Source organism: Trachurus trachurus, assembly GCF_905171665.1.
Source record: "Trachurus trachurus genome assembly, chromosome: 23".
NCBI lineage: Eukaryota > Metazoa > Chordata > Actinopteri > Carangiformes > Carangidae > Trachurus > Trachurus trachurus.
Genome location: NC_139912.1, coordinates 8,128,975 through 8,141,170, shown reverse-complemented (window position 1 = coordinate 8,141,170; position 12,196 = coordinate 8,128,975). Strand labels below are relative to the sequence as shown.

The 12,196-nt window shown below is 43.6% G+C and overlaps 1 protein-coding gene across 1 annotated transcript in view; it reads right to left on the bottom strand.

Annotated features, from left to right (window-relative positions):
• Nucleotides 1-9,815, bottom strand: part of ppfia2 (PTPRF interacting protein alpha 2) — a gene marked incomplete at both ends in the record, with an annotated part of 158,105 nt that extends 148,290 nt beyond the window's left edge. Inside the window, one exon of the mRNA XM_083999270.1 lies at nucleotides 9,567-9,815. Within this exon, the coding sequence (XP_083855396.1) occupies nucleotides 9,567-9,815 (249 nt within the window). The remainder of the gene's footprint in view (nucleotides 1-9,566) is intronic.
• Between the last annotated feature and the right edge of the window lie 2,381 nt (nucleotides 9,816-12,196).

Sequence of the window (12,196 nt, the reverse complement as noted above, 5' to 3'; positions counted from 1 at the left end):
TCGCCGGCTAAAAGCAATAGCTTAGCAGCACCGAATATTTCATTCTGCAACTGGGTCTGTCATGCTTGAGTAATTACTTCCCGTCTGTAGAGTCGTCTCCACAATGCTGCGGGCAGCCTGACTGACTGGTGCTGCATGGCTGCCCTTTTCCCTAATAAATGTGCTCACAGCTTATATTAAACAGTTAACACATCACCATGCAGGGATTAATAGCATTTATGATCGATGGCATGATAACCAATAGATTTTTGATTGTTCTTGTTTAGAGATATTTACACTAAATTTGATATTACACTGATTTTACCAGATATTACAGTAACGGCACAGTGCCAGATCAGTGAAACACTTAATAATAATTAATAAATTATATTAGGAATCATGCCTCCTGAGGTAATTGATATTTCCTTAGTTCTAAGTGTAATAAAATTTGCCCTGATGATTGTTAGCAAACTGTAATCAGGGCCTTGTAAATCAGAATTTGTTCCATTTGGGAAATAAGTGGCAATAAGTGTAAGTGTCCCTTGTCACAAATTAGGAAAGCAAATGCTGATTAATTTGACATTGTGGGAAATACCCACTGATTTTTTTGTTTTTCTCGTCCATTAAAAAAATGAAACTGGACAGAACTCAGACAGTGAGACGCTGCTCTTGTCATGTAGATTAACAGTGAAGGTACTTTGATGTGACTGTAATCAGTACTGTACAATGGTGCATCATCATGGCCGTTGTTAAAACAAAAAACAAAAAAAAACTAGCCGGATGAGAGGAGGGATACATTTCTGGATTTAAAACTATTTAAAGTGTGAAGAGTAAAACTTAAATTTATGAGAAGGTAGGAAACATATCTCTATAAGGTTGGAAGAGTATGATCACCACTACACCATGTAAGTTAACTGCAGCAGGGACATGGCGGCCTCAGGTAAGTTTACATAGTTGAGTAAATCTATGGGTTGATATTAAAGGTTGAATATGGAGAACGCTTATTAAACGCTATATTTTTTCAAAAATAATACATCCACGGGGCGTTTAGAGGGGTATAGAATACATGTATTGCATTTCCATAAAAAAATGTTTTAGTCTGAATTAAATAATTTAAGGTTCAACAATGCTTCCTATTTACATTGTACCAGCCAGTGGCCGCCATTGGGGGTCACTTCTCCGCTGTCTTGCTAACCCTCCTCCCAGTCGTGTGCATTTGTTTTCAACGAAGCCTTTTATAATCAATCGATGGATCAATGGATTATCATGTTACGATGTGTGTATTTGTGTAGTCTTATCTGTCATAAACAAGCGATTACGGTGCATGGCATGTTTGTGACACAGACTCGTACCGAGGCGAGAGCTGTGACACCAGGTCAGATGCTCTGATCATGCAGGTTTGGTTTTCATCCACAATGTGGAAGCGAGCCTCTCCCTGTAATACGTTACAAGTCATTTATCTAACATCACGATTAGTCCGAAGGTGTTTAATGAAGATAAAAATGAAACATAAGGTAAATATCCTGCGTAGTTCTTCTCCTCTGTGCTACTCTGATCAGAGATAAATTTGCAACTTTAACTCTGAAGATTAAACTAAGACATCATAAATCAGTGATTCTTTACATTTCTTTAGATTTCACTCTGCAAACACTATAGACGAGTAAAGCAACTAGTTTTATTTCACTCTGAGCACCTTTTCTTTCATCTTTGTGCCTATAAATTAAATTTAAAAGAAAACCAGTGTGAGCTACGTTTGATGAATCTCTGCAGCTTCACTTTTACCGTCTTACGAGTGGTTTCACATGTGCCCGACTTGGCCTCGTACAGTCTAAAGAGCTCGTACGCGAGCAGCTGCTTTCTCCTTGTTAGGCTGATGTACTGTTCCCGCAACTTCCTGACTTTACAGCACTCTGGTGCCCTACTGCGCTGTTCATTAGAGAGATAATTACATCTGCAGGAGATCCTCCTGCACTGTCTTGTCACCTTGGTTGCGTCTGATCAGAACCCCTCTTCTTCCGTTTCCCTCCCCGCCAACCCACTGTCAGACAACGGTCACCCAGCATCCAGCGCTTTGGCATCGGCACCAGCAGCGATGATTCATCTGGGGGTAGGAGGAGGAGGAGGAGGAGGAGGAGGAGGAGGAGGAGGACTGGATCTGTCTCCCTAATCAGACCCTAACCTTTCAAGGGTATTGATCAAGCTGCTCTGTCAGAGACATTACAGACACTCAATGCATGCAGTGTGTGCCAAGGGCCAAACCCTGTTTTCTGTCGATCTGGAGAAGATTAAAGGGAGAAAAGAATTAAGCGAAGGGAAGAAAAACAAGGCTTTGGGGGTAAATTGAGCAGAAAAACTAGGCTTTAGTTTGCAAATCAACGCCTGCGAGACGCGAAGATTGGAAAATTCACCACTACTGTCTATCAGGGCGCATGTCGGACAAAAACATGGTCGTGCCAAGGACATCAATAAATAAATGAACTCCCACATGTATTCTAAAGCAAAAAAAAAAAAAAAAAAGTCATTACTGGTGAAGTCTCGGTGTGGGTCCACTCTGACTTGTCTTCCTGCACGCGCATCAGCCGCACATCTAGCCTGCAGGCGGCGTGAACTGGGGCACAAACAATAACAGTAATCATGGAAAATCATGTGCTGCTCTGGCGGAGGAGACCAGCTGACTGGGCTGACTGCTGGAGCCCACGGGGCCTCCTGCGCAAAGCAACAGAGAGATGGGTGGGTGGGTGGGTGGGGGGGCGGGGGAGAGGGTGAGGGGTCGGACATCAGGAAGCAAAGAGCAGCAGGATTCACCGCTCGCTCATCCTCCGTAAACGTTCAGGCGTCTTCGATTCCGCATTCTGCCTCTGTCACGGGGCTTCACCGCCTCTTTCATCCCTCCACCACTCACCCCCGTGGAAGTTCAGCAGTGGTACAGTCCAGAACTGCAAACGCTCATTTGGCAATATTATTGGCGTTTGCTTTAAAGGGATAGTTCACCCAAAATTGAAATTTCACTCATTATCTACTCACCCTCATGTCGACTAAGGGCTGGGAGAAGTTTCAGAGTCCTCCGTGGCTTCTCTGAGTTACAGGGGGTCTCGGCGTAGCAGTGCATGTCCATATAACGGTTGCAAGTGGATACCAACTGTCTTCGTAACAAAAAGACACACCAAAAAACATCCAAATACCTCCATGCTGCTCGTATGTAATGTCCGTCTTGTATTGAAGCCCCGAAATGCGAAATTGTCCTGAAAAAAATTAAATCAGTCTATATTTCAAGCTTGTTTTGTAGCGGAAGCTTCTCGAAGCCCCCCCTCCCGGTTCATCAAATTTAGACGAACTGGGAAGAGGAGCTTCCGCTACAAACAAGCTTGAAAAATAGACTTATTTAATTTTTTTCAGGACAATTTCGCATTTCGGGGCTTCAATACAAGACTGACATTACACAGAGCAGCATGGAGGTATTTGGATGTTTTTTGGTGTGTCTTTTTGTTACGAAGACAGTTGGTATCCATTTGCATTTGAGTACTGTAGATAATGAGTGAAATTTCAATTTTGGGTGAACTATCCCTTTAAGAAGGACAGGATGACACAGATGTTGACCCTTTGATGAACGGCTGTGTCATGTATGATTAATAATAAACAGTGATGGAGGAGGAGGAGGCAGTCATTGACTTAAAGCATGCTGCTAATGACCAGAGATATACATCGTCCTCACCCTTTAAATGAATCCTCTACTTCCTTTAAGTGAGGCTGTAATTGCTGCGTGATATCAAAGGATCCTTGCAGCCTCGATCAGCTGGAAAGATACACTGTTGTAGCTTCTATGAAGCCAGTAGGACGGTCATGAATGAACAAAACCACAGATCAATTGGCTGCTCTGTACAGTAATCTAGTGCAGTCTTGGCTTTCATTACAACATCGTTGTGTGTGTGAGTGATCAATTGGCTGGTGTCTCATTACTGTCGAGCTGCAGGAGAGAAAACCCTCGCTCGGATCAACGTCTGGGGAGACCTGAGGCTGCGCTGTTGGTGCAGCAGGTGAGATTCATGTCTAAACTGACCAATGTGTTAAATAAAAGATAAAAGAGTGTGTATTTCTAAGATAAAAGTGTTTCATAACGATTTCACTGTTTAAAACTGGTTGTTTTTTTTCTGACTGTAACACTTCTGTATATTGCAGATCAGTGACCGTGATGTAAACCTGTTCGCTTCAAAGGTTGGTCACATGTGTCGTGGACATATTGGTGGCCCACTTCACATTTACAGCCTGAGAGCTGTTCAATGTCATGTGTGTTTTTTTTTCTTTTTGTATTATTCCCTTTACAACATCTAAAAAGGTCAGATGAGCTTCTGGTGTCCCCGGTCAAGCTGAAATAATGCACCTGTTCACCATCCAGGACTGTGAATACCACGCTCACAATGACAAGGAGAATCAACACTGTGTTTGTTTTGTCTTTCACCTTTTTAAAAGTTCAATTAACCAACTCACGTATCCCTCCGCCCAGGGTTAGCGCCCGCCGATCAGCAGTTGGTTAGGTCCCAATAAAAACTGCGTTTTTTCCTGTACTTTGAGGGGCTGGAAAAAATTATATTATAGTGAACAATGGAACTGTGTATTTTTTTTCCAGGTAAAACCTCTTTTAGGCCGCGAAAATAGGCCGTTTCTTTGGGTCTGTTCACAACACTGTAGCCTATGTTGTAAATCTCTGGGCAGGGCTAAGGGCTGGCGTTGCTAACAGGAGGAGTGCAGAGAGTCTTCTACTGCAATTAAAGTACTTAGGGGCTATTTGTAGATCATACAACCCCACTTTAAAAAAAATGCTACTATCCCTTTAAATTATGACCAGGAGCAGCTCTTTCTGGGTCTGAAACTGGAGCCTGTGTTTTCCAAAGACGACAGCTTGGTGCTGCTGACCAGGATCAGCAGACGCAGGACGCTGCTGTGGATAACATCAGCAGCAGCAGCAGCAGCAGCAGCCTTCATCAAGCCATGTTTGGCAACAGTAAATAAACAGCATGGGGAGAAGGCCCCCGCAGGCCCTCGGGGGGCCTTCGAGTACAGTAACGCACAGCTGAGTGCTCTGGAGAAACGCCGCCTGTTTGCCAGTGTCACGATACAAGGGGAGATGGGGGGTGGAGGGGGGTGGTGGGTCGTTGTGTTGGGGGATGGGAAGAGGGTCACATGTGTGCGGCGCTTCAGGCTTTGGGTTTGTCCGCCTGCTCTACATGTCTTTCCCATCTCTTTCTCTGAACAGTCGATGGAGCACAAGCTGAGTGGCTCTGCATTCGCCGCAGCAGAGGAGGCACGGCAGGATGAAGCGTGACGGGGAGAAACACCAGGTTTTCGCGTGACAGTGACGTCTCTCGCTACGCACAGAGGCTCGTAGTCAGAGGGAGTAAGGAGTTGAAATGCATGTTGTATTAGGAGCAAAAAAATGGTTGCTTCATTTTTCTGAGAGGTGTTTACCCACCAGTTCAACAGTTAGCGATGCTTCAGACAAACTGAAACAGTCAAATGAAGATAAAGTCTCTTAATTTTTTTGATAATGTGACTACAGAGTTTGGAGAAATATTTTCAGAGCACCAATGTGCATCAAAGAGGATTGGCTTGTTTAAAATACACAAACACAATTTCCACTGATGTTAGCATGCTCAGCAGCTAGCCCCCGATGCGTTTATCAATCTTGCCACTTTACTAAAGCGAGTAAACTCTAGTGTCCAGTCTGTTCTGAGGAAATAGCTGCTGAAAATATGAATTAACTTCTTGTCTTATAGAAAAAAATGCCTGAAGATCTTAGCAAAACTGATACGTAAACAGGTGCTAATGCTAACATTGGTTATGTAGCTTACAAACAACCTCCTTGTTTTTGGTAAAAAAAAAAAAAAAAAAAAAAAACATCCAATAATAATGTAATCATAATGCCAACAAAAAATAAATACATAAATTTAACCCGTCAAAATCATAATTTGGCTAATTCATAAATATGCTAAAGACAAAGTAGGCTACACAAAAAGAACAATTAAACTCAATGAAATGGTGAAAAGTTAGCTACAGTAGATGATCCAATAAAGAAATCCCAAAATCTGCCATTATGACATTGGCTACTACAATATTAACACATAGGCCTACAAATATTCTAAATATTGCAGTTATCATCTATACTGGAATATAATAAGGAACAAATTCACCATTCGCAATTAGCAAAGTTTTGTTGCGCAATGGGCTTTATGCACAGCTCCACTACTTCCTGAGATAGGCCAGCTTGTTTATTTCCTGTCTTACATTATTGGACCAATTGATTAATCCAGGTGTGTCTGACCTCACAACAATGGTCAAGCACACCTGGATTAATCAATTGGTCCAATAATGTAAGACAGGAAATAACTGAGCTGGCTTATTTCAGGAAGTAGTGGAGCTGTGCATAAACCCCATTGCTACAAACTTTCCAAACCTACAACAACAGGTGAGTGGTTCAGATTCAAGAGCAACAATTGTAGGCTATGACACATACAGAGCTGATGGACGGAGGCCTCTGTCATCCTGCTGCTCTGTGATATAACAAGATGAAATGCAGAAAGAGAAGACAAGGGACAGTGGGTGAGGATGAAGGAATCAGGGATTGTTATGCATGTAAGGGTGGAGGACGGGTTGGTGGAGGAGTGGTGGTGGTGGTTGTTGCCTGGAAGCGTCGAGCGGGGACGGCAAATGTCACTCCGATCAGTCGAAAGTGTCACGATGTGAAGCGGAGCCGTGACCTCTGACGGGCGAGGGGAGAAAAACAGAGGAGAGGAGGAAGAGACGCAAGACGCAAAGCACAACATAAAGGCAGAAAAGGCAGTGACAGCAGAAACGAGAGGAGAGGAGGAAAAAAGAAGAAGAAAAAGAAGAAGAAGACACGGAAGAAGAGGGAGGGGAAGTTTGTGGTGGGGCCAGCGCCTAATCCTGCCAGCGCTCGGGGCTTCAGGAACAGAGGAGGGATATCAGTAAAGACACATTCACAGCCTGCCTATCGCCTAAATGAGGCCACTTCTGTCTTTATGAGAGAAGCTCTGCTGCCTCTCGTCTCATTTGCCACCTCCTCTGCAATCACACACACAGAGTGGTGAAAGACCTGGAAGCTATCTATTGCCCTCTTTAAGAATCCCACCACTACATGATTATCGGAGCATTGTTCCACACTGCTGGTCCTCCTAAAAACACTGCTGCAAAAAGAAGTGTCATACGATGTTAAAAAAAAAAAAAAAAAGGAATCATTACAGCCTCATCAAGAGAGAAGACATTCAGCACAAAAGGTGATGAGTGCGTATGTGAAATGAGCTCATTCTCACTGTCCAAAAAGGCAGAAGCTGAAACTGTGCAGCCAATTTCCCTCTGTGCAATTATCAAGGCCCAACAAACCTCTTCATTAACCATTAGAGTGATGCTGATATCATACGGGCGCCACAATAAGACGGCATCAGATTAATTACTGGAATTGTTTGAGCCGGCGATGACGCCCGGCGGGAGGGGTCCCAATCACGTCGGGAGTGACATCTAATTTAAGCCGAGGGTGCCAGGGAGAGGCACCAGGACAGTATGTCAGCTCTTGTCATTACACAATGACAACCAATACATCACCACGGCGGCGGCAGTGGCAGCGGCGGCGCCACCGTCGAGCCTTTACTGCCGCTGGACAAGAGTGAAATTGTCTGATAATGGAAATGTTATTTCACTTTGGCAGGTCTAGGATGGTTTCTGTGGGAACGTGACGGTGGGAATGTTTAGACGGGGGGGATCTCACATTTGCCGCACTAACAAGACACGCATTTAAATATGAGACGGGACTGGGAGATAAGATAAATGTCTTTTTTATCTTTTTCTCTGCCTCCGTTTTTTTTCCCAGCGTGTAGCCTACGACACGGAAAAGGTATTTTGTAGTGCTCAAGTTTTTCCCTGTATTTGGGCTTGTACTCTCACCTGTGTGTTATGTCCACTGCTTAACATCTGAAGGAGATAAAAGCCCCGAGGCTCAAGTAAGAGCTGGAGGCCAGAGTTCGAAGCTACAGCTCTGACAGGAATGAAAACTGCAAAAGAAGAAGCCGTGTGCTGTGGTGGAGGCATATTTCTCTATTTCTAACATCTCAACAGGGCGCTCTCCAACGCATCAGAGTGAAGAGGTGTAAGTGGGTTAATTCAAATTATTCCAAAGGCCATGGGGCAAGAATGAGAAGATACGGAAATCGTTTCTCCGGCTGGATTAATTCAAAATAGGAAGTATCGTTTTAACACTTCAACCCCCTTCTCCCCTCTTTTAAGCCTTAATGTGAGATCACACCAAAGCTAATACAGACGCAGTGTGTGCCCCGCCTGCGTTTACTGAAACCATGCGGATTACTGTGCTATCGGTGGGCACCGCCTCCGAACAAAGTCCTCTCCTCTCCACCAGCAAAACCTCCAGAGTCTTCTGGAAACCAGAGTGGAGAGAGAGAGAGCGTGTGACTAGAATTACTGACACACTTTCAGAAAGTGCTAATCTCTGCTTACTGTAGGAATTATTACGTAACACTTTTCTCCTCTAAAAAAAAACGTGAACAAGCTGAAGATTTCCACCACACAAAGCAAAGTGTGCAGCGTCATACAAACAACATTGCTGAATGCAAACCGAATCTAAGTTTAGTGTACAGCAAAACCGCAAATGCACTTTTTATCCAAAGTGCTCCATGAAACAAGTGCAACTGTTATGTTGGTGTTTGTTTTAAGGACACAAAAAAACACCCTAAATAACCATTTTTATAAACCCTTTTACATGATCTGATTTAAAATTAATGAGAATCACTGAGTTGGAAAACGTTCTAAAAAATAATGACATTGGAAGACACAATGTTTGTGCCAGGACCATGTAAGCGTGATCAAGTAATGTACTGTAAATTAAAAGTTAATTACATAAAGTTTCAATGGAGGGACACTGCTGGGGGAGAATATATTTCACACTGCTCTTAGTGCAAATTGCAGCTCATCCAATAAAAGCTTCTGTGGGGAATTTAAATGAAAACAAAGTGATGCAACCTGTTGCGGAAATTCATCACTTATGTTTGGGAGTTGGTGTTTTTTATTTTAAATCATGCAGCGTGCAGGGAAAGACTCAGTGGCTGCTCTCCGAGAAGCATCTTCACAATGCACTGCAGAACCATGTCATGCTGATGTAGCCTCCAGCTGTCATCCTCACCATCTGTGTGCCCGTGATCTCTTTATAATGGAAAACACCCCCCAAAAATACCAGCTAGTGAATCCTCCCAGTCCTCCTCCACTTCCTTCTTCCTGACAATGGACAGTAACACTCTTTAAACACCATGTACAGCATATATGATATAAATACATCAGATCCAACACATATGTGCCATAAACCACATGCTGTGTAAAAACCAAAGCAGCAAAACTGAAGGAAGAATCAAAGATCTGAACGTTCAAATGTCGATAAAACACTCAATTCTTAATTTAACGGCAAAATCCGTCTCTTCCAGCCACAGATCTCCTCTCCGCTACCACACAGCCAATAAAAAAACACAAACACGCATCAAGAATCATCTTTAAGTGGCGTTCTTGTGTCTTACCTGTGGCAGGGCGGAGCTGAGCTGCCGCTGTAGCGAGTCCCGGTCGTAGATAACATCCTGAAGGTGCTGCTGGGACAGGCCGAGGCTCTCCTGGGTTTCCCTCAGCGTGTCCAGCAGCCGGTCCCTCTCGTCCAGCATGTTGACCATCAGCTGCTCGAAGTGGGAGTCCGGGTCCGAGGCGCTGCTCTGAGAGCCGCGCTGGCTCAGCGCCGTGTCCTCGCTGATGGTGGGCATCACCTCGCACATCATCTTGGCTCTGGAGGAGAGGAGGAAGAGCTTAGATGAAAGTGGAACCAGTGGTTTTGAAATCGTTTTAAACTTCCTGACAGCTTTCAAAATAAATACGTCTTGTATTCATACCAAATCAATTCAAACATCTTAATTGGATCAGGCTCAAAATCAGAATTAGGATTATGTTACTGAAAAGAAAGAGGACCTTCAAATGTGAACCAAAACAAAATGTGTGAGTATCAGTGTCTTCTACATGTGTGAATATCCATTATCGCTGATCGAACAGCGTTGTGTATGTGACTGGGCCTGACACAGTTGGAGCTCGGCTGAACGTCACCCTGGCGTTTCAAAGCTGCAGAGACGTCTTGGGAGGCTGGGCGTTCTGCCCTAGATTTCATGCTTGTGCTGTTTAATGGGCCAGCCCAGATCGAGTTGCATAATACACCATATCTATGCTATAGTGGATATGTGAGGCCATATTCCAGCTTCCCTGAGGGACTTCGAAGAGCCTCAGGAGTCATACGAGCTAAAGGGACGAAGGCAGGCGGGTTTTCATCGTCACACGTCACGTTTACTATCACAGGCTGAAGCAATAAGCCAAGAGTAATGGATTATAAAGATGTAAAGAGCTAAACATAAACCTTAATGCTAGTAAACATGATTAGCTATTTGCTGCATGTCCAGCCGTGATTTAATATCAGTTTTACTGTGGAAGCTTAGAAGTTTTCATCAAAACTGAAAAATATTTGTTTTCAAACTACACTAAAATTGTCTTATTTACCTTATGTCTCTTATTAATTAGCAAGCTTGTCACCATATCCAAGAATCACCTTCAATTTTCAGTCAGAAATGTGGATTAGCATGAAGCTAACATCCTCAGAGCCTCACATCCTGCATAACTTCCCACTGACATGAAACATATACAAAATTGTATGTGAATATGACCTGGCTGATATGTTTTTTAGTTGTTAAATTCTTAAAGTTTGTAGTTTGTTGGAGGCCACAAAGCTTGGCTATCCTGTGTTTCTAGCTACGCTCTACTACTTGGAACAAACTTTCCACTATAAATCTTCTCAATTAAATCACAGTACAGCAGCTAAGAAGCAATATGTTCCTTTAGTAACCTATATATTTTATATATTCAACAACGTAACAATAATAGTAGTCATTTAGCAGGGAAAAATCATGCTAGCGCCAACTGAAAATTAAGTTAGATGCTGTTCATTGACCATTTCTTTATTCAGTGGACACAAAAAATATTAAAAAGTGTCAATTTTCAAACAGCTGTCTTACAAAAGCTTTTTGTCCTTTCACACTTAAATTAAAGGTTAATGATAATTTCAAATTAATCTTAGCAGCAGACAGTCACTCAGTGTGTTGACCTGGGCCAAGTTTGTTTAGTGAGGTTTCAATCACCCACTGCCCACACTCGGCCCCACCCCAGGGAAGGTTATAATGGCAGGTCTGTGTCTCAGCATGTTCTGGCAGTAAAAGCCCAGGGTCTCCCATATCCTCTCCAGGCACCCGGCCAGACTCCCACCGGTTCACCATTCAGCCACCATCCGCTGCCGTTTAGATCCGAGAGGGACCAGAGCGCTGCACGCTGCTTGGCTGGACACCACGCACATGCCAGCCTTTGCTCGCACTGGGGAGCGGGCCAGCCGGAGGACGGGCCGGGCCGACGGACGGACGGTGGTGCATTTTAAGTAGGAGGAAGTGGCTCGGTCTCGGTATATGTTCGTTGTGTGCAGGAGGGTGTTGGTATGCAAATCAGGCAGTGGAAAATGAGAACAAACTGAAGGCCACAAGTATTGATCCTGGTTGTGGTTTGTGCAGCTTTTGAGAGCTAATTAAAAAAAGGAAGATTTCACTTTTGGGTAATAAACATAGAAATATCTCAGGAATTGTTGTTGTCCATCATGCTCACTAATATGCAAATCTCATATTTCCAGCATTTACACTGAGATTAGACGATCTTTTACTTCCAACCTCTCCTTAAACACACTCACACTGCACCTTTCTGCACACAATACGCCAACGAAGACGCCCTGTAATGCCAGACACATTGTCGTTGTTTAATGGCGTTTTTTATTTCTGCTTTAAGCTGCGTGAAAAGCAAAGTGTATTGAGGATGTTTCTCTCTGCTTCACGGTACATATACAATACCCCCCCCCCGCCTTTTGTTCTCTTCCTGCCACTTACGCTTTGATCGCTCCGTGACTGCCGCTTTAAATCATTTTCTGTCTATGAAAAATCAATCGATACGGAGTGTGGAAAAAGTGCACCCGCGTTTTGTCTGCACCCTTGGACGCGTATAAAAAGCAGCCTTCCTGAAAAGTGACAGCAAAGCATATCACTCAGTGAAACGTTTATCCGCTTAATTGTGCCATTCAAAAGGC